General features: G+C 40.4%; 1 protein-coding gene and 1 long non-coding RNA gene across 6 annotated transcripts in view; one reads left to right on the forward strand and one right to left on the reverse strand.

Annotated features, from left to right (window-relative positions):
- SCP2 (sterol carrier protein 2) overlaps positions 1 to 22,269 on the forward strand; it is a 120,697-nt gene that overhangs the window by 92,607 nt on the left and 5,821 nt on the right. For all 5 annotated transcript variants that reach the window (XM_082688454.1, XM_082688455.1, XM_082688453.1 and 2 more), the window contains exons 11-12: positions 9,071 to 9,173; positions 17,627 to 17,756. In XM_082688454.1, the coding sequence (XP_082544580.1) occupies positions 9,071 to 9,173; positions 17,627 to 17,756 (233 nt within the window). The remainder of the gene's footprint in view (positions 1 to 9,070; positions 9,174 to 17,626; positions 17,757 to 22,269) is intronic.
- Positions 2,245 to 17,581, reverse strand: LOC309843152. Its single transcript, XR_014299971.1, has 3 exons — positions 17,352 to 17,581; positions 7,683 to 7,802; positions 2,245 to 2,943 (listed from the first exon to the last, which is right to left on the reverse strand). It is a non-coding gene; the product is annotated as an uncharacterized lncRNA (long non-coding RNA).

A 22,269-nucleotide genomic window follows, 5' to 3' on the forward strand; every position in this document is an offset into this window, starting at 1 on the left:
GAGCCCGATGCGGGACTCGATCCCGGGGCTCCAGGATCATGACCTGAGCCGAAGGCAGTCGTCCAACCAACTGAGCCACCCAGGCATCTCCCTTTTGAATCTTTTTAATTTTGCTTTTCTGTTGACGCCTTTCCTTCTGTTAGCAAATATGGTCAGGTCTTACATATGACAAAATTTTACTTTTCTTCTTGCCTTATTTTCTTTTATGATTATTCTTTTATACTGGGCCACTATTTTTTTGGTCCATGCTAAAATATTTATCTTAGGATCTAGTTTTTGACCTCACCACAGAGGTCAGGTAAGGCTAACAGTGATATGATTATGAAATGTTCCTGTCTTTTGTTTTCTGTTCTTGTTCTCTTTAACCTTGCTGTAGCTGTCAACACTAATTGGCTTCCTTTTTCCTTCTGAAATTCTTGGTATTTATTTATTTATTTATTTATTCACACTTTTGGTTCCACAAAGGATATGTTGACACACTTCTTTTCAGAATCCATTATATTTCTATGTTTTACAGGCTCATGAGTCTTTTCTTTCTGCCCTTTCACTTTTCTTTCTCTGCCTGGAATATAATTTCTGTTGTGAAAGTTCTGTCATTGAAGGCCCATCTCTGGTACCGTCTCCCTCTGAATATCCACAACACTTTGTACCTCCTGGACCCCATACCCAGTCCTGGCTTAGTTGTAGTATATCCACATTTTTATTCCCCTTATATGAAATCCTTGAGGCCAAAGGCTATTGTGACTTCATTCCACCCCTGCAAAAATCTCTGACATAGTGAATGTTCCTTGAACTGAATCAGATAAAAAGGTGTTAAAATGTTGAATTTTCGAGTTTCCTCCTAACGGTGATCATCAGTCTATACTGTCTTCTAGAATTTCATCCAGTTCATATTTGATGTTGAAAACCCTCAGTAAAACACAAACTATAAAGAGCGACTGGAGTCAGCATATTACTATAGTATCCAGTTTGCCCAGATTAGAAGTTTATGAATTTGGGGCAATACATTCTATTTTAAACATGGAATTCTCATCTTTTTTTTTTTTTTAAATTTCAGGAGACTAAATAATTAGGAGATTGAGTTGGTTCAAAATAGCTACAGTGATATTTGTGGGAAGGCAGAAGTATGAAAAAAATCCAGATGATACACAGGTTTCCCCTGCTATCCAAAAGTAGAACATTCCTATGAAATTTTTCTTTCTTTCTTTCTTTCTTTCTTTCTTTCTTTCTTTCTTTCTTTTTTTTTTTAAGATTTTATTTATTTATTTGACAGAGAACACAAGTAGGCAGAGAGGCAGGCAGAGAGAGAGAGAGAGAGAGAGAGAGAGAAGCAGGCTCTGCACCGAGCAGAGTGCCCGATGTGGGGCTCGATCCCAGGACCCTGGGATCATGACCTGGGCTGAAGGCAGAGGCTTTAACCAGCTGAGCCACCCAGGCGCCCCCCTATGAAATTTTTCTTAAGCCCAAATGGTGTAAAGCAAAGAAGCAGTTACCATTAACTTAATGGAAAAATTCTTGAGTGTTTCCCAGACCCCTGGAATAACCTCTCTCGTGCTTTTCTGATACTTCAAGCACATTTTGCTAATGGATGGACAAAATAAATTGAGATAAAGGCACAGTTCAAAGCTGTGGCTCCCTACTGAGTGTAGTTCTTGGGGAGAGAACTTGGGGGAGGTGCCACTTTCCATCTACACACTGCATCTAAAATGGCTCCTGCAAAACTAACATTGAGCCCTATTACCTCTTCTTACTTTTTTTTTTTTTTTTTTGTAAAAACCAAAATCCTCTTTGGATTTCTTTTGTTTAGCAAAAACAGATACTAATGTAGGTCTTTTGTAGAAGCAAAGTGGTGTAACATGAACTTTTGAAAAGCCAGGGATACCTGTACAAATGACTAATAAGAAAATACTGAAGGTTGGGACGCCTGGGTGGCTCAGTTGGTTAAGCAACTGCCTTCGGCTCAGGTCATGATCCCAGCGTCCTGGGATCGAGTCCCACATCGGGCTCCTTGCTCCGCAGGGAGCCTGCTTCTCCCTCTGACTCTGCCTTCCACTCTGTCTGCCTATGCTCACTCTCGCTCACTTTCTCTCTGACAAATAAATAAATAAAATAAATAAATAAATAAATAAAAATTAAAAAAAAGAAAATACTGAAGGTGTTATTGAGAGTCTTAATGATACAACATAACTACTAAGGTCAAAGTTGGGAAAATGATTCTGAATCTAATGGTGCAAATATTTTAAAGTAAGGTTGTGGTTTTGTTTTACACAAGGTCAATTTAAGGTACTCTTTCAGGGTTCCCAGATCCAGTTCTATCATGGGGAATGGGAGTTCCCACTAACTGTCCCCAAACACCAAGGAATTCTCAGACACCTGTGGGTCTGAATTCAGCCCAGTTCTGACGCCTTCTACCCAGAGATAGCATCGGGTTCCACAGGTTAAGGGTTCAGTCCCACAAGACTGGCCCCCACCCACCACTTCACATGAGTGACAAACCTCAAGACTATTACCAGTGCTTCTGACCAACTGGCTACAGGTTGGAGATTCCAGTGACGACTCCTAGTGCCTCACAGAACTCAGAAAAACACTTATATTTTACCAATTTATTAAAGGACATGATAAAGGGTACAAATCAATAATAAGATGAAGAGATACTTAGGGTGAGGTCCCAAACAAGAGAGGTTGGGGCCCAGCCTGGTGGTATGAGGGAGGGTTCTGGTTTCCTAAGTGCGGAAGCTCTCTGAAAATCTGTCCTCTTGGGGTTTTTTTGTTTTTGTGGCTTCAGTACATAATTATGATTGACCAAGCCATTGGCCGCTGGTTGGTCAGTCTCCAGTTCCTCTCCCCTCCCTGGAGGTAGTGATGTATGGTGGGGTCCATAAGTCACCTTCAGTTATAACAAGATACTCATTTCACCTTTATGGCTTTGGAGCATTTTCAGAACTGTGAATGAAGACCAAATAAATCTGAGAAATACATTTTATTCATCTGAATGACCAAATAATATTTCTTATAAGTCATTATATTGCCAGTAACCTTTGCATATGATCTGATTTACTTAGCTTCTAATTAACTAGCTTTGATGGAGCAACTGCTACATGCTTAGGCCCTTAAGAACGGTCCTCTGTGTATGTGGGGAAAGCAGACCTAGTTTCTTCAAAATGCTGTTGAAACCCCAGGGGGAGGGGGAAGAAACCCAGAGGAAAAATTATTACAAAGAAGGTAAATTTAAACCAGGTGACTTGGATTGCCTAGCAGAAAGGTAAAGGAAGGGTACTTCAGGCACAGAGATTTGAGGTACAGGGTTGGGTGAGTGGTGTACTGTGTGGTACGGAGTAGATTATTTTGTGTGTGCCTTGGTGGATGGGCAGAGTCAGTAGTGTGTTGGTGACAGGAGATAGAGTTGTAACTAGATTGGATTATGGTTTTGAAACCTTCAAATCATCTACTGGGGAGTTTGGACCGGAGCCCACAGAATGAATTCTGTCAAAAAATCATGTGGTAATATTGCCCTTTAAGCAGATCAGTCTGGCATTAACTTTGCACTGAATGGTGGAGAAACCAGAGGCCAGGAATCCGTAGGAGGCAGTTGCAACAGTGTGGATAAGAAATGTTCAGAGCTGTAGTAGGAACTGAGAAAATGAGGAGATGTAGTATTTAAGAGCTGTGACCAATTGCATTTAATTTAGAGTTAAACTTTAATTTAGATCAGTTTTGAACAGTATTTTTTTTTCCTGCTACAACTTTTTGGTTTTGAGCTGTATCTTGGATAAATTGAGGCCTGCTGAGACTCATAAATTGAGTCTGTTCAAGTTGCTATAACAAAATTTGTCCTTGGCCCCCTAAATTCATGTCTTTCTCATGTCATCAGCTCAAAATGTCTCTATTTCTCTTTCGTCTTCACTCTTTCAATATAATTTGACTTCTACCTTCCCTCACTTCTTCAAATTGTTTTTGTCAAAGTCACCTGTACTCTCCTTGCTGCCAAATCCAGGAGGGTATTTGACTGTTGACAGCAACTGATACAGTTTATTCCTCTCTCCCAGATTTTTTCTCCCTTCTCAGCTTCGCAACACCACGCTCTTCTGGTTTTTCCTTTTGTATCATTGGCTGCTGCTTCCTCCTTCCATAGGGTGTTGTCCTGGGCTCTCTTCTTTCTCTGTAATTTCCTCAAGGCAAACTTATCAGTTCCCTTGAGTTTAAATACATGAATCTGTTGGCTGGGGCTTCCTCCTTCCACCGGGTGTTGTCCTGGGCTCTCTCCTTTCTCTAATTTCCTCAAGGCAAACTTATCAGTTCCCTTGAGTTTAAATACTTGAATCCATTGGCTACTGCTTCCTCCTTCCATAGGGTGTTGTCCTGGTTTCTCTTCTTTCTCTGTAATTTCCTCAAGGCAAACTTATCAGTTCCCATGGGTTTAAATACTTGAATCATATACTTGGTTACCCCTTTAGTCCAGCCCCAGCCTCTTCTCTGAGCTCCAGTCTCATATCCAACTGCCTTCTTGTCTCACAGACATCTTAAAGTACCTAAAGTGGAACTTTGATCCCCTCTATTCCCACTACGTTCTTCCTTTGGTCATTGCATGGTACTGCCATTCCCTCAGTTATTCAGGAACACCCGAATTATCCTTGTCCTTTCCCTTCACCTTTAGTTCCCCCTCATTTCTCAGTAACAAAGGCTATGGATTCTATCTGTAAAATATACTTGAGGGGCACCTGGGTGGCTCAGTGGGTTAAGCCTCTGCCTTCAGTTCAGGTCATAATCTCAGGGTCCTGGGATCAAGCCCTGCATCAGGCTCTCTGCTCAGCAGGGAGCTTGCTTCCCCTCCTTTCTCTCTCTGCCTACTTGTGATCTCTGTCAAATAAATAAATAAAATCTTTAAAAATATATATATACTTGAATCTACTTTCCTTTCTCCATTTCCACTAGTGGACTACCTCCACTATAGTCCAGACCACCCTCACTTCTTTATCTGGACTATTCCAGCCTCCTAAATATTATTCCCACCTCTGTTCTCACATCTACCCATCCCCTCTCGCCAGTTCATTCTTTATGCTGTTTTAAGAAACACTAAACAAACTACAGTTGACCCTTGAACACTGTGGGAGTTAAGGGCGCTGAGCCATTGTGCAATTGAAAATTCCCCGAAGCAGTTGACTCCCTACAAATTTAACTGCTAAGAGCCTACTGTTGGTTGGAAGCCCTACCGATAACATGAAAAGTTGGTTAACACATACTGTATGTTATATGTGTTATATATTGTATTCTTAGGGTGAGTTAGAGAAAAGAAGGTGATACTAAGAACAACATAAGGAAGAGAAAATATACCTACAGTAGTGTACTATATTTATGGGGAAAATCCACATCTAAGTGGATCCATGCAGTTAAGAACCGTGTTGTTCAAGAGTCAACTGTATTTCTTTTTTTTTTTTTAAGTATTTTTTTTTAAAGATTTTATTTATTTATTTGACAGAGAGAGATCACAAGTAGGCGGAGAGGCAGGCAGAGAGAGAGGAGGAAGCAGGCTCCCCGCTGAGCAGAGAGCCCGATGCAGGACTCGATCCCAGGACCCTGAGATCATGACCTGAGCCGAAGGCAGCGGCTTAACCCACTGAGCCACCCAGGCGCCCGAGTCAACTGTATTTCACTTCCTTAATCGTTTCAGTAGCTTCCCAAATTCCCTACTTTAGCCTCTATGATCTGGCCCCTGCCCAGTTCTCCAATTTCATTTCCTATCACTCTCCCCCCAACTTACTGTGTTCTAGTGACTGGTTTTGCTTTACTTTCTTTTAACATATTAAGCTCCTTTCTCTCTCAGGATCTTTGCAGTTTCCTCTGAATAGCCAGCTCTTTTTCTTGTTTAAATAAGGTCTTAGCTTAAATTCAGTTGCTCTGAGATTTCATTCCTTGACTGCTTTCCCTGAAGTCGGTTCCTCTTTTTGTTTGCTTCCTAATACTTGGAGTAATTTTGTCTATTTATTTCTTTTTCTCCTTCACTAGAAGAATATCAACTCAGAACAGGGCTTAAGTCTGACGTGTTTACCCTTACATACCCGCTACCTTGAACAATGCTTGGGATGTAGCAGGCACTCATTAGATATTTATGAAATGATAGAAGGAAGGAAAGGAAGGAGAAAGGAGAAATGGATGGGGCAGATGGGGAGATAAGAAAAAGAGACAGAAGGAAGGAGAAAGATTAGAGACAGACTTACCGAGAAACCGCTGTACTCTTGACTCCTTCAAATATATCCTTCCTGTGTTGTCCCCATCTGGGTGCCAGCTACCACCAGCCTGCCTGTGGTTTGTCAGAGAAATTACCTAACACCCTCCTCCTCCTCAGACCCCTCATCTATCTGTATCTAACACATGAGGCTTTGGAGCCCATACCAGTCATGCTGTCGCTTTTTACCATGGGCCAGGGGCTCTGCTAGGTGTCTCCCCTGTCCCAGGTAATTAATTATGCCAAGTCACTGGCCCTCTCTACCTTTTTCCCTCCCTCCCCACCAGAGGTGCATAGAGCTGAAGTAATTTATTCAGAATCACATAGCTAGTGAGTGGAGGCAGCTTGGGATTCAAACGTAGGTCTTTGTAGCTATAAAGACTATGTTCCTTCTGATGAAGTTTTAGAATAATGGGTGAAGAGGTTCAGTGGGGTGGAGTCTGGAGTCAATGACCAAGAAGGATTTCTTGAGACATCTTTGGTGCAAAGTGGTGGTTTATTAAAGCCCGGGGACAGGACCCGTGGAGGAAATAGCTGTTGTTCGAGAGGTGGCAGGTTATATACTATGGGGTTGTGAGGGATGGCAGGTTATACTACCGGCTTGGAGGCGGTAAGGAAAAAGGGAGGTTTCAAAAGAACTTTAATGTGAGGCCTTGAGGCCTTGCCATTGTCAAGGTTTTTCCCTCTAGCAAGGTTTTAAAGAATGTCACATATGTCCCACCCTGGAGTGAGGGGTAAGGGTAGGGGTGAGGGTAGGGGAAGGTTCATCAGTCAGTCTTCTGTTCCCTTATCACTTTTGTTATATCAGGTCATTTATCTATAGTTGTTCCCTAACTATCAGACAACCAATAGGCAGATGTTTGCTAAATTCCTCTCTGTGTCACAGGTAAAATGTAAATCTTGAGTCCAGCCTCTTCTTGCAACTGTTCTAATCATGTTATCTCTTGCCTGGGCTGCTGCCATAGCCATTCCCCAGTCTCCCTGCTGCCCTCTTTTGCAGCCTTTAAGTTTTCTAGCTGGCAGCCAGATTTGTTTTTTTAAAACATATAAATTGTATCTTGATATTCTGTATCTTACACTGTACGGTTCTTCTCATTATATTTAAAACGCAGATTCCTAACCATAATCTCTAAAGCTCCTTATTATTTTGTTCTGCATGTTTCTGTGACCTTAGATCCTTCTACGTCTCTGCTCTGTACCAGTCATACTGGCCTTTCTTATAGTTCCTTTAACTGCAAAGCTAGTTTTTTCCTCAAGTTTTTCATACTAGAACTTGAGGACTGGCTTCCCCACCTAAATTTTTACATGGCTAGCTCATTTATGGGATTGAAGACCTAATTTAAATATCACCTCCTCAGAGAGGCCTATCTGACCAGGCTATCTAAAATCAAACTCCATAGGGAAAGGGAGGGGAAAATAAGACGAAATCAGAGGGAGACAAACCATAGGATACTCTTACCTGTAGGATGAGGGTTGCTGGAGGAGAGTGGGTGGAAGGATGGGGTAACTGGATGATGGGCATTAAGGAGGGCACCTGATGTAATGATGCATACAACTGATCAATCACTGACCTCTGCCTCTGCTGTATGTTAATTTAAATAAAATACATAGAATACCCAACATACACGTATACTCTCTTTGTATCCTCTTAACCTACCTTATTTTCTTCACGGTGTTTTAGAAGGAGAGAAAGAGAATGGGGGGGGAGGGTGTGTGCTGACTGGAAGGGAGCAGAGGGAGGGGGAGCAAGCAGGCTGTGCTCTGAGTGCGGAGCCTGATGTGGGGGCTGGATCTCATAACCCATGAGATCATAACCTGAGCCAAAATCAAGAGCTGAGCGCTTAGTTGACTGAGGCACCTAGATGCCCCATTATTTTTTCATAGTAACTGTATTCTTTCTTTATTTTTTTAAGATTTATTTATTTGAGAGAAAGAGAGTAAGAGTGCCTACAGGAGTAGGGGGAAGGGCAGGGGGAGAGAATCTTCAAGTATATTCCCCGATGAGCTGGGAGCCTGACATGGGCTGGATCTCAAAACCCATGAGATCATGACCTGAGTTGAAACCAAGAGTCAGACACTCGACCAACTGAGCCATCCAGGTGCCCCTATATCCTTTATTTATTTATTTATTTTGCTTTTTCATTGTCCCTCTCCCCAATTAGCATATAGGCTTCATGAGGGTAAGTTTCTTTGGTTTGATATATATATATATATTTTTTTCAGATTTTATTTATTTATTTGACAAAGAGAGATCACAAGTAGGCAGAGAGAGAGGGGGAAGCAGGCCCCCTCCTGAACGGAGAGCCCGATGTGGGGCTCAATGCGGGCCTCGATCTTAGGACCCTGAGATCATGACTTGAGCTGAAGGCAGGGGCTTAACCCACTGAGCCACCCAGGTGTCCCTGGTTTGCTGTATTTTTAAGGACAATGCCTTGCACCTAGTGAGCATTCAGTGTTTGTTGAAGAAAATGGGAAGAAAAGCTGAATTGTTTTGTGGACTTAATTATGATTTTCTCTGGGTAAGAAATACAACACCTCTGTTCTTAGAGTGTTTTGGAAATTACTACTCTTTTTTTTTTTTAATTTATTTATCAGAGGGAGAGAGAGGGAGAGAGCGAGCACAGGCAGACAGAATGGCAGGCAGAGGCAGAGGGAGAAGCAGGCTCCCTGCTGAGCAAGGAGCCCAATGTGGGACTCCATCCCAAGACACTGGGATCATGACCTGAGCCGAAGGCAGCTGCTTAACCAACTGAGCCACCCAGGCGTCCCTTGAAATTACTACTCTTAAATGTTGAAAAACCTAGTATCTGTATGACTCCATGGATTGAAATTGATTCTTTCCCCCAGTTCTTTTAGAACTCATCAAATTGAGGCTGTTCCAACCAGCTCTGCGGCTGATGGATTTAAGGCAAATTTTGTCTTCAAGGAGATTGAGAAGAAGCTTGAAGAGGTAAGAGAGATTTATACAAAATACTGCCAAGAGGACCTTGAGGCTAGAGAAAGTAGATATAGATTTCTGGTGTTGTCATGAAATGATACAAGTTAAAAATTTATATGATATTGTCAAGTATTGAGTTTATTTTAGATTTCTGAGTGTCTTTTATAGTTTCTCTGTAATTCTGATAAGAGTGCATTTCAGGGATGTACTAATCTCCACACTTGAGTTCTGAAAAGAACTTTGGTAAAATGCTGTGACAATCTGAACTAGAGGAAAGACTAGTCCTTTTCCCTTTTTTGTGTAATAACCACAATCACACAATTCCAATTATACATCTATTAAGCTGACCAAAGTGGGCTGAAGTAAAAGAATTCAGAACAGTCGAGCTGTGTATTTCATCTGTGCTACAGTGTGAAAGGCATACATTGTGCATATGACATAACTCCTTCATTGTAGCATAAAGAATTTATTAACATCTAAGGTGAGTGGTTGCATTGTGAGTGGAAAACAGTGCAACTGATGTGTCTTCACAAAGAACCCTGTATTTCTAGGATTTTCATGATCAGTGACCTTCCTGTGGTAGAGAGGAACAGGTTTGCGGGTTCTGGGCAGGCAGGCACTGGTCCGGGAGCTACAGACCTGTCCTGTCACCATCTTGTAGGGATACACCTACATGGGGGTTTATACCATGGGGGTTTTAGAACCTGCTTTTTTCTCTTGACAGTGTTCCATCCACATAAATATAAATCCTTACCATCACTTTTATTTTATTTAAAAGATTTTATTTATTTATTTATTTATTTATTTGTCAGAGAAAGAGAAGGCAAGTGAGCACACTCAAGCAGGCAGAGTGGCAGGCAGAGGTGGAGAGAGAAGCAGGCTCCCTGCCAAGCAAGGAGCCAGATGTGGGACTTGATCCCAAGACCCTGGGATCATGACCTGAGCTGAAGGCAGCAGCTTAACTGACTGAGCCACCCACGTGTCCCTTTACCATTGCTTTTAATGACCACCTAGTACACTTTGATTTATGTGTCATCTATACTAGCCTCCTATAATGAACATTGCCTGTATTTAAATTTTGCAAGTTGAATAGTGGTATAGTAAATGTTCTTTTTTACTCATCTTTAAGTACTTAATGCCATGATCATCATAGCATAAATAAAGGGAAATTATTGAGTTGTTGGATACATGTATTTTGTACTTTGGTATGTATTGCCAAGCTTCCACCAAAAGAGGGTACTAGTTTACAGACTTAATAACAATTCATAGGAGTGATTGTTTTTTCCTTATACCTTCTGTGTATTGGCTGGTCTTTTAAAAATCTTTGCCAAGGGGCACCTGAGTGGCTCAGTGGGTTAAGCTGCTGCCTTCTGCTCAGGTCATGATCTCAGGGTCCTGGGATTGATTCCGGCATTGGGCTCTCTGCTCAGCAGGGAGCCTGCTTCCCTCTCACTCTCTCTGCCTACTTCTCTGCCTACTTGTGATCTCTGTCAAATAAATAAATAAAATCTTAAAAAAAAAAAATCTTTGCCAATGTCTGGGGTGCCAGGGTGGCTCAGTTGTTTAAGCATCTGTGTTAGGCTCTGGTCGTGATCCCAGGGTCCTGAGATCGAGCCCTGCTTCGGACTCCCTGCTCAGCAGAGAGCCTGCTTTTCCCCCTGCTGCTCCCCCTGATGTGCTCTCTCTCTCCATCAAATAAATAAAAATCTATTAAAAAAATTTAAAAAGTAAAAATCTTTGCCAATCTAATAGGAGAAAAAAACCTCTCATTATTGGGCTTTTGTTTTAAATAATCTCTACCCCCAACATGGGGCTTAAACAGTTGTCCCTGAGATCAAGAGTCACATGGTCTCTTGACTGAGCCAGTCAGATGCCGCTCTTGTTATTGTTTAATTACTTATTTATACATGTCCACTGAACTGAAGTTGGACTCTATCAGGGCTCGGCTTGATTTTTTTTTTCTCGCCACCAATATTTGCCTGCAGAGCAACCCATAGGATAATTGCTTCTGCCAAGTTGTCCTGTTTTTTTCCCAACTTTATTCTGTCCAAAAAAATAAAATAAAAAAAATTAGAAAAATTAGAGAGTATCTGGTAAGTTATATGTCAATCATGGACTACTTCATTATTCAGATTAACAAAGCAGTGCTGTTTTTATTTCACAGTCTTCTTTTAGCTTTGCAATTCATTCCTCCAGCTCCTGTTTTAATTCTTTTCTCCTCCCTCTGTAACCTCACTTGGTGGGGACCTTGTCCGCTTGTTTCCTTCCCACGACTGTAAGGTTCCTAAATGTTTGTGAAGACTAGAAAGTGAAAGTCTTGAAATCTTTTGTCAATTCATGCATTTTCTACATTAGCAAAGGAAATCTGGCCAGAGATTTTATTTCCACTTTTGTCTGTTAGCAATACCCATTGCCCTTCTTTGAATTCTGCCTTAACTTTTTGTTCCAGTTAAGTTTGAGACAGAACCTACTCCTTGACCTTTTGCCTACTCAGAAAGAAATACTTTTTTTTTCACTCAAGGAGGCACTTAGAACTTTCTTAGTATTAATGATCTTTAGTTTCGTAACAAATGTGTATTTTCTTTCCTGTTTTAACTCTCTCCCTGTCCATTTCCTTACCATGTCTCACTTCTTCAATGAAAAATACTATAAGAGGATCAGATCTTAAAAGTAACAGCAAGTGTAAAATTAATCTACATCGGTTTTAAGGAGGTGGGAGGAATTTCTCCATAAGTATGCCAAGTAGAATTTCTGAATGTTTGCTGGAGTTTTCCTGCTCTGACTTGTTGGTGTCTGTTTCTGAGGCATTATGCATGCAGATGGCATGGATACACCTAGAAATAGTCATTCATGAGCTGCTGGCCTCAAAGGAACCTGGCTTTTGGATGGCCCACCACACCAGGATTATTAACCTACTCTTCTAGATTATCTTCAAAGAAACTTGAGGAATAAAAGATGTCAAGGAATGTGGAGAACACTTGAACTTAAAATTCATTTATGAAAATACACTGTTTTCATGGGCTTAAATTGGAAGTATTAATGTAATCTACGTTGCAGTGTGGTATGGTCAAACAACATAAGCACTGAATTTGAAGTTAAACCAAATTGGGACTGAGTTTTGGTTGTACTGTTTATTAACTGTATGTCCCTGCCCTTCAGGGAACACAGTTCAGTGGGAAGATAGACAGGGAGAGATATCCCCAGGAAATAAAAATACTGTTTTAATAAGAAACATGGATGCATGGGCAGAGGGCTATGAAATTGTCCAGTACAGGTAGAAAAGCCTTCCCAGGAGAATTAGAAAGTGAGTGAGGACTTGATGCAGTTGGGGTGGGAATGTGAGTAGGAGGAGGTGAGTGAGCTGGGACAGGGCATAAGTGAGGGCGTGGAGACACATATGTTTATGGAATTCAAGATGATCGGTATTGTTGGAACATAAAGCCTGAGGAGGATGAAAAAAGTGGGAGGATAGGAACAGATACATACCCCTCAGATTATGAAGACTCCTGAATGATGTGTAAAATCCTCCCTCCTGTAGGCTCTTGGGAATCACATTTAAGAAATTCACACCTGGAACTGTTAGATGGCTTATGTTATTGTTAGATGGGTTATATTAGATGGGTTACTTGGAAACAGGATAAAGAATAGCCCAAAGAGGGTTCTTAACCTTTATGAGCCTCACTTGTTTTTTCTGCTCAGTGAGCTAATATTAGTACCTGCCCAACTATTTACAAGGTTTTATGGAGATTAAAGAAATAATGTATATAAAAAGATTTGAAAACTTTATGGCCCTAAAAAGATTATTATTGTCATTAATAATTTCTCCTAAAGCTAACTTATAATAATTTGAGTGAGATATTTTAAGGGAAGCCAAAATAAGAGAATTTCTCTTTAAAAATCTGACAAGAGGGGCACCTGGGTAGCTCAGTCCTTAAGTGTCTGACTTCAGCTCAGGTTATGAACCCAGGGTCCTGGGATTGAGTCCCACATCAGGCTTCTTGCTCAGGAGGGAGCCTGCTTTCCCTCTGCCTGCCTCTCCCCCATTTTGTGCATTCTCTCTCCCTCTCTGAGAAATGAATAAATAAAATCTTAAAAAAAAAAAAAAGTCTCACAAGAAGTTTAGCTTTCTAGGTTTAACTGGAAAATATTGAGAGTTAATTCCAGGACACCCACATGTAAGAAATGCCCCCGTGATTGTTGAGATAAGTAGGCCTAGAGTAAATATTTTTAGAATAGCTTTAGAATAGCTTCTTGTTTCTGAGTGGGTTCAGGTATGTTATATAGTATATGAAAAAGATTGACACATCCATTAGGGTGACTAACATTAAAAAGACAAAAGCCTGGGTGCCTGGCTGGTTCAGTCAGAAGAGCATGTGACTGTTGATCTCAGGGTCATTAGTTTGAGCCCCATACTGGATGGAGAGGTCACTAAAAAAGAATTAAATAAATTTAAAAATATTAAATAGAAAATTAAATAAAAAGACAAAAGTCTGTGGGGTGTAGAAAAATTGGAACCTTCATTCATTGCTGGTAGGACTGTAACATGGTGCAGCTACTTTAGAAAATAGTTTGGTAGTTTCTCATAAAGTTAAACATTACCTTATGACCCAGAAAATTTCACTTCTAAATATATACCTAAGAAAAATTGGAGCCTGTGTTCATGTAAAAAACTTGTATACAAATGTCCATGGAGTATTATTCATAATAGCTAAAAAGGAAAGCAGCCAGCAACTGATGAATGACTAAATGAAATATGCCACATCCACAGAATGGAGTGTTATTTGGTCATGAAAAAGGAATGAATTACTGATACATATTTCAGCGTGGATTGGGTGAACCTTAAAAACATTTGGTTAATTGAAAGATGCTAAGTAAAATCACAAAAGACCTTGTATTGTGTGATTCCACTTATATAATATGTCCAGAATAAGCAGATCCACAGAGATAGAAAGTAGATTGGTGGTTGCCAGAGGCTAGCAGGAGAGGAGAAGGGGGATGACTACCAGTGGCTGTGAGTTTCTTTTAGGGGTGATAAGAACATTCTAAAATTAGATAGTGGTGGTCGTTGCACAACTTTGAATATACTAAAATACAAAACACAACAAAAAGAAAGAATGAGCTTAAGCCAGGCTCTGTCCTCACATAGAAACAGAGGTTGGTATCTGATAATCAGTCTATGCAAGTTTCTCGAGGATAATACTTATTTGAGTATTTCAGGTACTTATAACATAGTGCCTAAACATATCAAACAGTTAAATCTTTTTAAAAAGAATGAATATTAGACAAACCATAGGAAGCTCTTAACTCTTCGGAAACAAACTGAGGGTTGCTTGAGGGGAGGTGGGTGGAGGCATGGCGTGACTGGGTGATGGGCATTAAGGAGGGCATGTGATATAATGAGCACTGGGTATTATATCTAATGGATGAATAACTGAACTCTGCATCTGAAATTGATATGTTAACTAAACTAATTATTAACTAATGATATGTTAAGTAATTGAATTTAAATAAAATAAGTTAAAAAAATAAATGGATATTATACTAAAAGCAAAAATCTTGTGTCTAATTGCAGGAATGTAAGGCTGAAATAAAGAAGGTGGGAATAAAAATCATTAGAAATTATAAAAGATAGTTCTAAAATAAACATTCTAAGATTAATATGTTTTTTATATATTTGCAATAACCCACTCATGAAATGGAATAAAAATATTAAGAGCCATATAAAATATAAACACCTAAGAATAAACTTGGTAAGAAATGTGCAAAAGCCTGTATGGGAAAAAATTGACAAAATATTGCCAACAGACATCAAAAAAAACTTGAAGATATACCATATTCATGGATGGGAGGACTTAATATTGTAAATACGTTCTCCCCCAAACTGATCTAACAGATTTATGTAACCCCATGTAAATCCAACAGCATTTTGGTGGGGAGAAGAACTAACTAAATTATTATAATGTACGTGTATGAAAAAATGTCCAAAACAAGTCTAAAAATATTTGGAAGAAAGGAATTATAACGGGGATTTATTTTACCAAAGTATAAAGTACATTATAAAGCTATAACATTGGCATAGGAATAGCACACAGATCATACAGTAAAATAAAAACAGTAACAACAACAAAATGCTAACATTGAGAAGTTACGCTGTGCTTTGTGGGTCTTTAAATACCATACAATTCTATGACAATAGCTATTGTCTTCTCAGTTTCACAGATAAGAAGAAAACTGAGGTTCAGAGAGGGTTAGTAACTTGCTCTGGGTTATGAAGGACATGGCAGAGCATGAATTCAAACCAATGTTGATTTCAGATGCAGTGTTATTAATTAGTAGTGTTTAATTCTAGGAATTTAAGCTTCAATTAATGAGGCTATGTAAAAATATTTAGATGTAAGAATATTATTCTTAGCATTATTACAAGTCCCAGAAGTAAGAATCTAAATACCAATCAAGAGGGGTGCCTGGGTGGCTCAGTGGGTTAAGCCTCTGCCTTCAGCTCAGGTCATGGTCTCAGGGTCCTGCAATCGAGTCCCACATCGGGTTCTCTGCTCTGTGGAGAGCCTGCTTCCCTCTCTGTCTGCCTGCCTCTCTGCCTATTTGGGATCTCTCTGTCAAATAAGTAAATAAAATCTTAAAAAAAAAAATATCAAGCAAGAGTATTGGTTAGATGAAGTATAGTTCATTTACACAAATGAAGACTGTATGTTATTTAAAATTATGTAGAAGAATATTTAATGACACAGAAATTAGGATAGTGATAGGAAACATAGAAGCGGATTATAAAACATGTATGTAATAAATATGATCCCATTTATGAAAACATGCAGAGTAAAAAGATGGAGGGGATTTATATCAATATATTATTTTCTCTGAGTAATAAAATCATGAATGATTTGTATTTTCTTTTTGCTTATCAACATACCCTATTTTTTCCACAGAAAATGTGTGTGTGTTTTCTTTCAAGATTTACTTATTTATTTTAGAGGGGACAAGGGGAGGAGCAGAGGGAGAGGGAGGGAGAATCTTAAGCAGGCTCCATGCCCAGCACGGAGCCCGATATGGGGCTCCATCTCGCAATCCTGAGATCATGACCTGAGCTGAAATCAAGAATTGGCTGCTTAACTGATTGAGCCACCCAGGCACCCTAAAAATGTGTTTCTTTAAAGAAAAGTAATTGCAGGGGTGCCTGGGTGTCTCAGTGGGTTAAAGCCTCTGCCTTCGGCTCAGATCATGATCCCAGAGTCCTGGGATTGAGCCCCACATTGGGTGCTCTGCTCAGCAGGGATCCTGCTTCTTCCTCCGTCTCTGCCTGCCTCTCTGCCTACTTGTGATCTCTTGTCTGTCAAATAAATAAATAAAATCTTAAAAAAAAAAAAAAGAAAGTAATTTCAGTAGAATTACCATTTTCAATTTATTTTTTAAGAAACATAATGTGAGGGGTGCCTGGGTGGCTCAGTGGGTTCAGCTTTGGCTCTGGTCGTTATCTCAGGATCCTGGGGGAAAAAAAATCTCTGCTCAGCAGGGAGTCTTCTCTCTCTCTCTCTCTCTCTCTCTCTCTGCCTGCCTCTCTGCCTACTTGTGATCTCTCTCTGTCAAAAAATAAATAAAATCTAAAAAAACAAACAAACAAAAAAGGAAACATACGTGAGCTTGTTGTCATCGTTAGTCCCCTGTGCTTCCAGTTATCCCAGTGTTGTCGTAATGATTGTAGTGATCATATTGATCATTTACCCTTCTAATTCCCACTTCTGTATTCTCAGTACCTAGATCAGTGTCTGGTGCCAATCATTGTTGTGATCAATAAGTATTTCTGTAAGGAGCGATGAAAGAAAAAGTAGGAATGAAGAGAAGAGGGAGGGAGAAAGGAAACCAGCCTACAGAAATATGGATCTGAAGTTATCTTTTCAGTTTCATTCCCTTAAGATTCAAAAGCAATTGGTGGTTGGTGTTGGTGTATTACTTGTATAATTCTTTATACTAATCCAGAAAAAACGTTGTCAGCTCCCTCACCCCCCTCAGAATAAAAGACGGCTCTCAGAACTCCTTATCTTTGTTTTGATTGTGGGAAACCAGAAACACATGTAAAATAATTTACCTGCTTTAAAAAAGAAAGAATGGGGGGTTCCCACATTTAGACAGTCCAGAGTGAATCTTTAAGAAATTGCTCATATAAGGGAAACTACTTACAGAACCTACTGCTGTGCAACCCGCATTCTTCCTTTTCTTCCACCAGTTGTATCCGGAAAGCTGAATTTAACAAAAGATTTGGCAGACGAGGGAGTTGTCACCTCTTGCGGTTCAGATTTTTCTGGGTAAAAGATCGTGAGGGAGCTTAGGGACTGCTGCTGGCCCTGCTGCCCACATCATGTGTCTGTTTAAACATTAACTTTAGAGAAAAAGCCAGAGAAACAAACACAATATAATTCCAGTGTTTTTTGTTTTGTTTTGTTTTTCCTTTCCAGGAAGGGGAACAGTTTGTGAAGAAAATCGGTGGTATTTTTGCCTTCAAGGTGAAGGATGGCCCTGAGGGTAAAGAAGCCACCTGGGTGGTGGATGTGAAGAATGGCAAAGGGTCAGTGCTTCCTAACTCAGGTCAGTGCAGTGACACCTTCATTTATAGAAGCCCTGATGTACGCAAGGGAAGATGGGGGTCTGTTTTGGTATTTTCCTAAAAGGGCTGGCTCAGAGGTGTAGGACCTTGTTAAAGAAACTAGTGTTACAGCTGTCTCCTCCCAAAGATTGGGAAGCTCCATGATAGAGTTGCCAATTTTAGTCTTTAGGATTAGACAAACTTGGGTTGGGGTTCTGGCCTTGCCATTCACCGATTCTGGCTTTGAACAAATTATTTAACTTCCCTCAGCCTCAGTTTTCTGAACTGGAGATGGGAATAATAAATGGTATCTATTTCATAGGGTTGATGCCAAGATTAAGAGAATTCTCTCTCAAGTATCCTGTAAAGCACATGCTTCCAGGACATGGTTACAGGGCCTCAGACGTCCTGTCTATACTCAGACTCCACTTCCTCTCATCCCAGCCTTTCTTGAACTCGCTCCAGGCAGCTTTGATCTGCATCCCTGTTCCAAAACTGTCTTGTCAACATCCCCAGTGACCACCATGATGCTAAATTCGGTGGCTCATTCTCAGCCTTCATATTAGGCTTCTAGTCTTTCCTCTTACCCACTGGACGTTCCTTCCTGGCCTCCCTTACTGTTTACTCCTCATCTCCAGATTTCTTAGTGTTGGCATGCTCCAAGGCTCAGTTCTATCTCCATTCACTCCCTGGGGATCCCCTCTAAATCCCTCTAGGGATTTAAAGCCATCCCTACACTGCTGACTCCTGGGTATCTTCAGCATGGACTCAGCCACTGAACTCCAGATGTATAACCAACTGCTTAACTGACAAGTTTACTTGGATACTTGACAGGTATCCTGAAGCTAATATGTATAAAACTGAATTCCTGATTTGCTCCTACTCCCCTTTAATTATATATTCCTCCCATCATCTTCCCCATCTCCATAAATCGGTTCTGCGTCCTACTAGTTTCTTGGTACAAAAACCTTGTCCTCATCAACTCCTCTTTTCACAGTCTAATCCATCAGCCAAATTCTGTTTTCCTCTACTACTACCACCTTGGTCTAAGCCTCCATCATTTTTTTGCCTGGTCTCCCTGTATCTAACCTTGCCCCCTACAGGTTCTTCTCCATGCACCAGCTGGAGTTACTGTCTGTCTATCTGTCTATCTAGAAACTTAAGTCAGACTGTGACTCTCCTCTGCTCAAAGCCATCCAAAAGCTTTTAGCTCACTCAGTAAAAGCCAGAGTTCTTATATTGGCATTATGTGATCTGGCCCCACTTTTCTGTTTTACTACTCTCCCTTACTTTGTTCCAGTCACCCTGGCCTCTTTGCCATAGCTGAAACATGGGGTGTTCCCAGTTTAGGGGCTTTCTACTATATTTGCTCTGCCTGCAAGTGTCTTCCCTTAATATTCTCATGGCTTGTTCTCTTATTTCCTTTGGATCTTCGCCCAGATGTCACCTTCTCAGTGAGCCCTTCCTTAACCTTGATGCTTTTATTTTATTTGTTTAATTAAAAAATATTTTACTTAATTATTTGATAGATAGAGCACAAGTGGAGGGGCAGCAGGCAGAGGGATAGGGAGAAGCAGGCTCCTCGCTGAGCAAGGAGCCCAGTGTGGGGCTTGATCCCAGGATCCTGGGATCATGGCCTGAGCCAAAGACGAGATGCTTAACTGACTGAGCCACCCAGGCGCCCTAGCCTTAATGCTTTTAAATCACAGCCCTGTTAACTACTCCCTATTATCCCTTGCTGCCTTATTTTTCTTTATAGCACTTCCTGCCATCTGATCTACTCTATTATATTTTACTTGTTTCCTTTTTGTCGTTCTCTTCCACTTGAATTGTAAACTGCATGAAGACAGAGCTTTTTGCCTGTTAGGTTCACTGCTGCATTCCCCTTGCCCACAGTAGCACCTGATACATGGTAGGCTTTCAGTGAAATAAATAACTAAAATGAATGAATGATGCTTAGTAAGTATTCAGTAGGTTACATTTGTGTGTTGTATTTTATGTTCATTTCTCTTGTTGGATTGCATGCCTGGGGCAGTTAAAAAATAGGATGTATTGGGACCACCTTTTTGGAAAGCTTAAAATATCATGCTATGAACTTTGAAAGTGATTTGATATATAATCAATCCAATTAAAGCTTTGTAAGTGGCAAAGTGAAAGTCAGGACTGTGTTTTAGAGGATGAAGTTGGTGCATTAGAACTGATGAATTGGAAAGGGAGAAATTAGATACAGAGGGAGCAGTTGGGAGGATGGATATTGCCACCATCTGAGTGAGCAGAAAGGATAACCTGAATGTTGGCAGTAGTAAAAGAAGATGCTGTTACATTGTAGTTACCAGGGTATTCAGGGTAAAGTTGATGGGACCTAGTAGCTATGTAGGAGAAGGAAGTCTCTTAAAGATGAGAGAGTTTTGTTACTGATATATTATTGAGGGAGGTCCTGGAGGAGTGGATGATGTCAGGAGCACAGGGGGGGCTTTAGCAAGTAGCAAGGAGGGATGATACTTCTTTCTCTGGGCATATTCAGGGGTATTTTGAGGTAGAAGGGAGGTTGGCAGAGCTCTTGGAATAGAGTTTAGAGCTTGGAGACACGAGAAAATGTTGAGTGGCGCTGAGTAAGGAATCAACTAGAGATTCAGGAAGGAAGAGACAGTAGTAAGGACATCTTGTGTGGGCAGGATGGTAATGTGGTAGAAAGTTCCTGAAGTACATATAGTTGCTTTTTTTCCCCTCAAAATGAGGCAGAACAATAACTATAAATTTTCACTTTATGAGTTGCCACTCTAATGTGGTATAGGAAGAAAAACTGAAGCTTAAGCTAGAGTTAAGCTTTTAAAAATAAAAAGAACTTTTAGAAAATAGTTATTTTAGGATTATATTCTGATACTCCCAGGCAGATGATAAGGTGATATTTTAAAAAAAATTCTCCTTTTTTTTATTACTGTTTGTTATGAAAGATAATAAGCTTATGGAAAGCTATTAAATAATTTCAAAAAACCTTATTCCCTGTATATCTGGCCGTGAGCTCTTCCCATAGTAGGTACCCCATCCCAGACCTGAAGGGATTTTATCCTGGAGCAAGGTAATTTCTGCTGAAACTGATACTTGTTGGCAGCTGGGAGTGGCGTTGAAATATGGACTTACCCAGTGAAAGCCACCACTGGAAATAGCCAGCTCCGTTTACATCAGCCAACAAATGCCCATTTGTTGGAGATCAGCTATGTTAAAGCATTAATAACCTGTCCTAGTTTGAACTAGCATCTTAAAGAGAATTGCTAGTTCTTTTGGCATGTGCACAGTGTTGAGAGGTTTACTTACTGCTGACGAAGTAAAATTTCCTTACAAGTATTTCATTTGTTTATATTCTAAGAGTTTGGTAATGATGATTAAAGATTTTTAGATTTAATATACATTTTTCATACTCTTTTCCTCCTGCCTAGGTGTCTTTGTCTATGAATTCTGCCCCTCCCTCCTCTCCTTTAAAACAACTCATACAGCATATCTCTAGGAAGCCAACTTTGATTAATCTTAACATGACACATTAGCTTTCATTCCTTTATTCTGCCCTGCATCAACTTGAGTTCTCAACCCTGCCCCTTTATGGGCAACATGATATAGAAGGCCTCAGCATCTTGTATCCCCAAGATACCATAGAAAGAGCATAGCCTTTGGAGACACCCAAACTGGGCTCAGACCACAGCCCTGCCACTTATTAGGTATATACCCTCTCTGAGTCCACTTGTCTCATCTAGAAAATGGTGAGAATAATATCTATCCATGGAGCTGTTGTGGGCATTAAATGAGATACATAAAGCACCTTAGCATAGTAAGTGCTTAGTAAGTCATTGATTTCTCCCCAGTACATATATTAAACATTAATTTTGCTTGAACATGTGAGACTTGTCTTGAAACTCTGCAAAAGGGCTTGGGGAACAGAGAAGGCATCTAGATTCATCAAATACTATTGAACTGGTGAAGGCCTGGTTAAAACTGAGCTGTTGGGGCACCTGGTGGCTCATTTGTTTAAACATCCTCCTCTTGATTTCAGCTCAGGTCTTGATCTCAGGGCTGTGAGTTCAAGCCCCACTTGGGGCATGGAGCCTTCTTAACAACAAACTGAGCTGTTCAATCTTTGTATCCTTCCCGTAACAAATCAGAAGCCATAGTGCTTGGGAGTAATGGGCTTTAGCTGCTTTCAGATGTAGCTCGACTCTTCAGCTCTGTGATTGCGAGCAAGTTCTTTGAGCTCTCTCATCCTCAGAAGTTGTTCAAAGATCCAGTGAGTCCATGGAAGACAAGTGAGCAATAAGCACCGATAATTACAGAAGTAGCAGACTTTCCTAAACAACCTTTTTTTTTTTTTTTTTTTTTTTTAAAGAGAGGGGGAATGAGGGGAAGGCAGAGGGAGAGGGAGAGAGAGAGAATCCTTAAGCAGGCTCCATGACCAGCGTCGGAGCTCTCCGTGAGGCTCGATTTCCCAACCCTGAGATCATGAACTGAGTCGAAGTGGAGAATCAG

Source organism: Mustela nivalis (assembly GCF_964662115.1).
Source record: "Mustela nivalis genome assembly, chromosome: 10".
In the NCBI taxonomy this organism is placed as follows: domain Eukaryota; kingdom Metazoa; phylum Chordata; class Mammalia; order Carnivora; family Mustelidae; genus Mustela; species Mustela nivalis.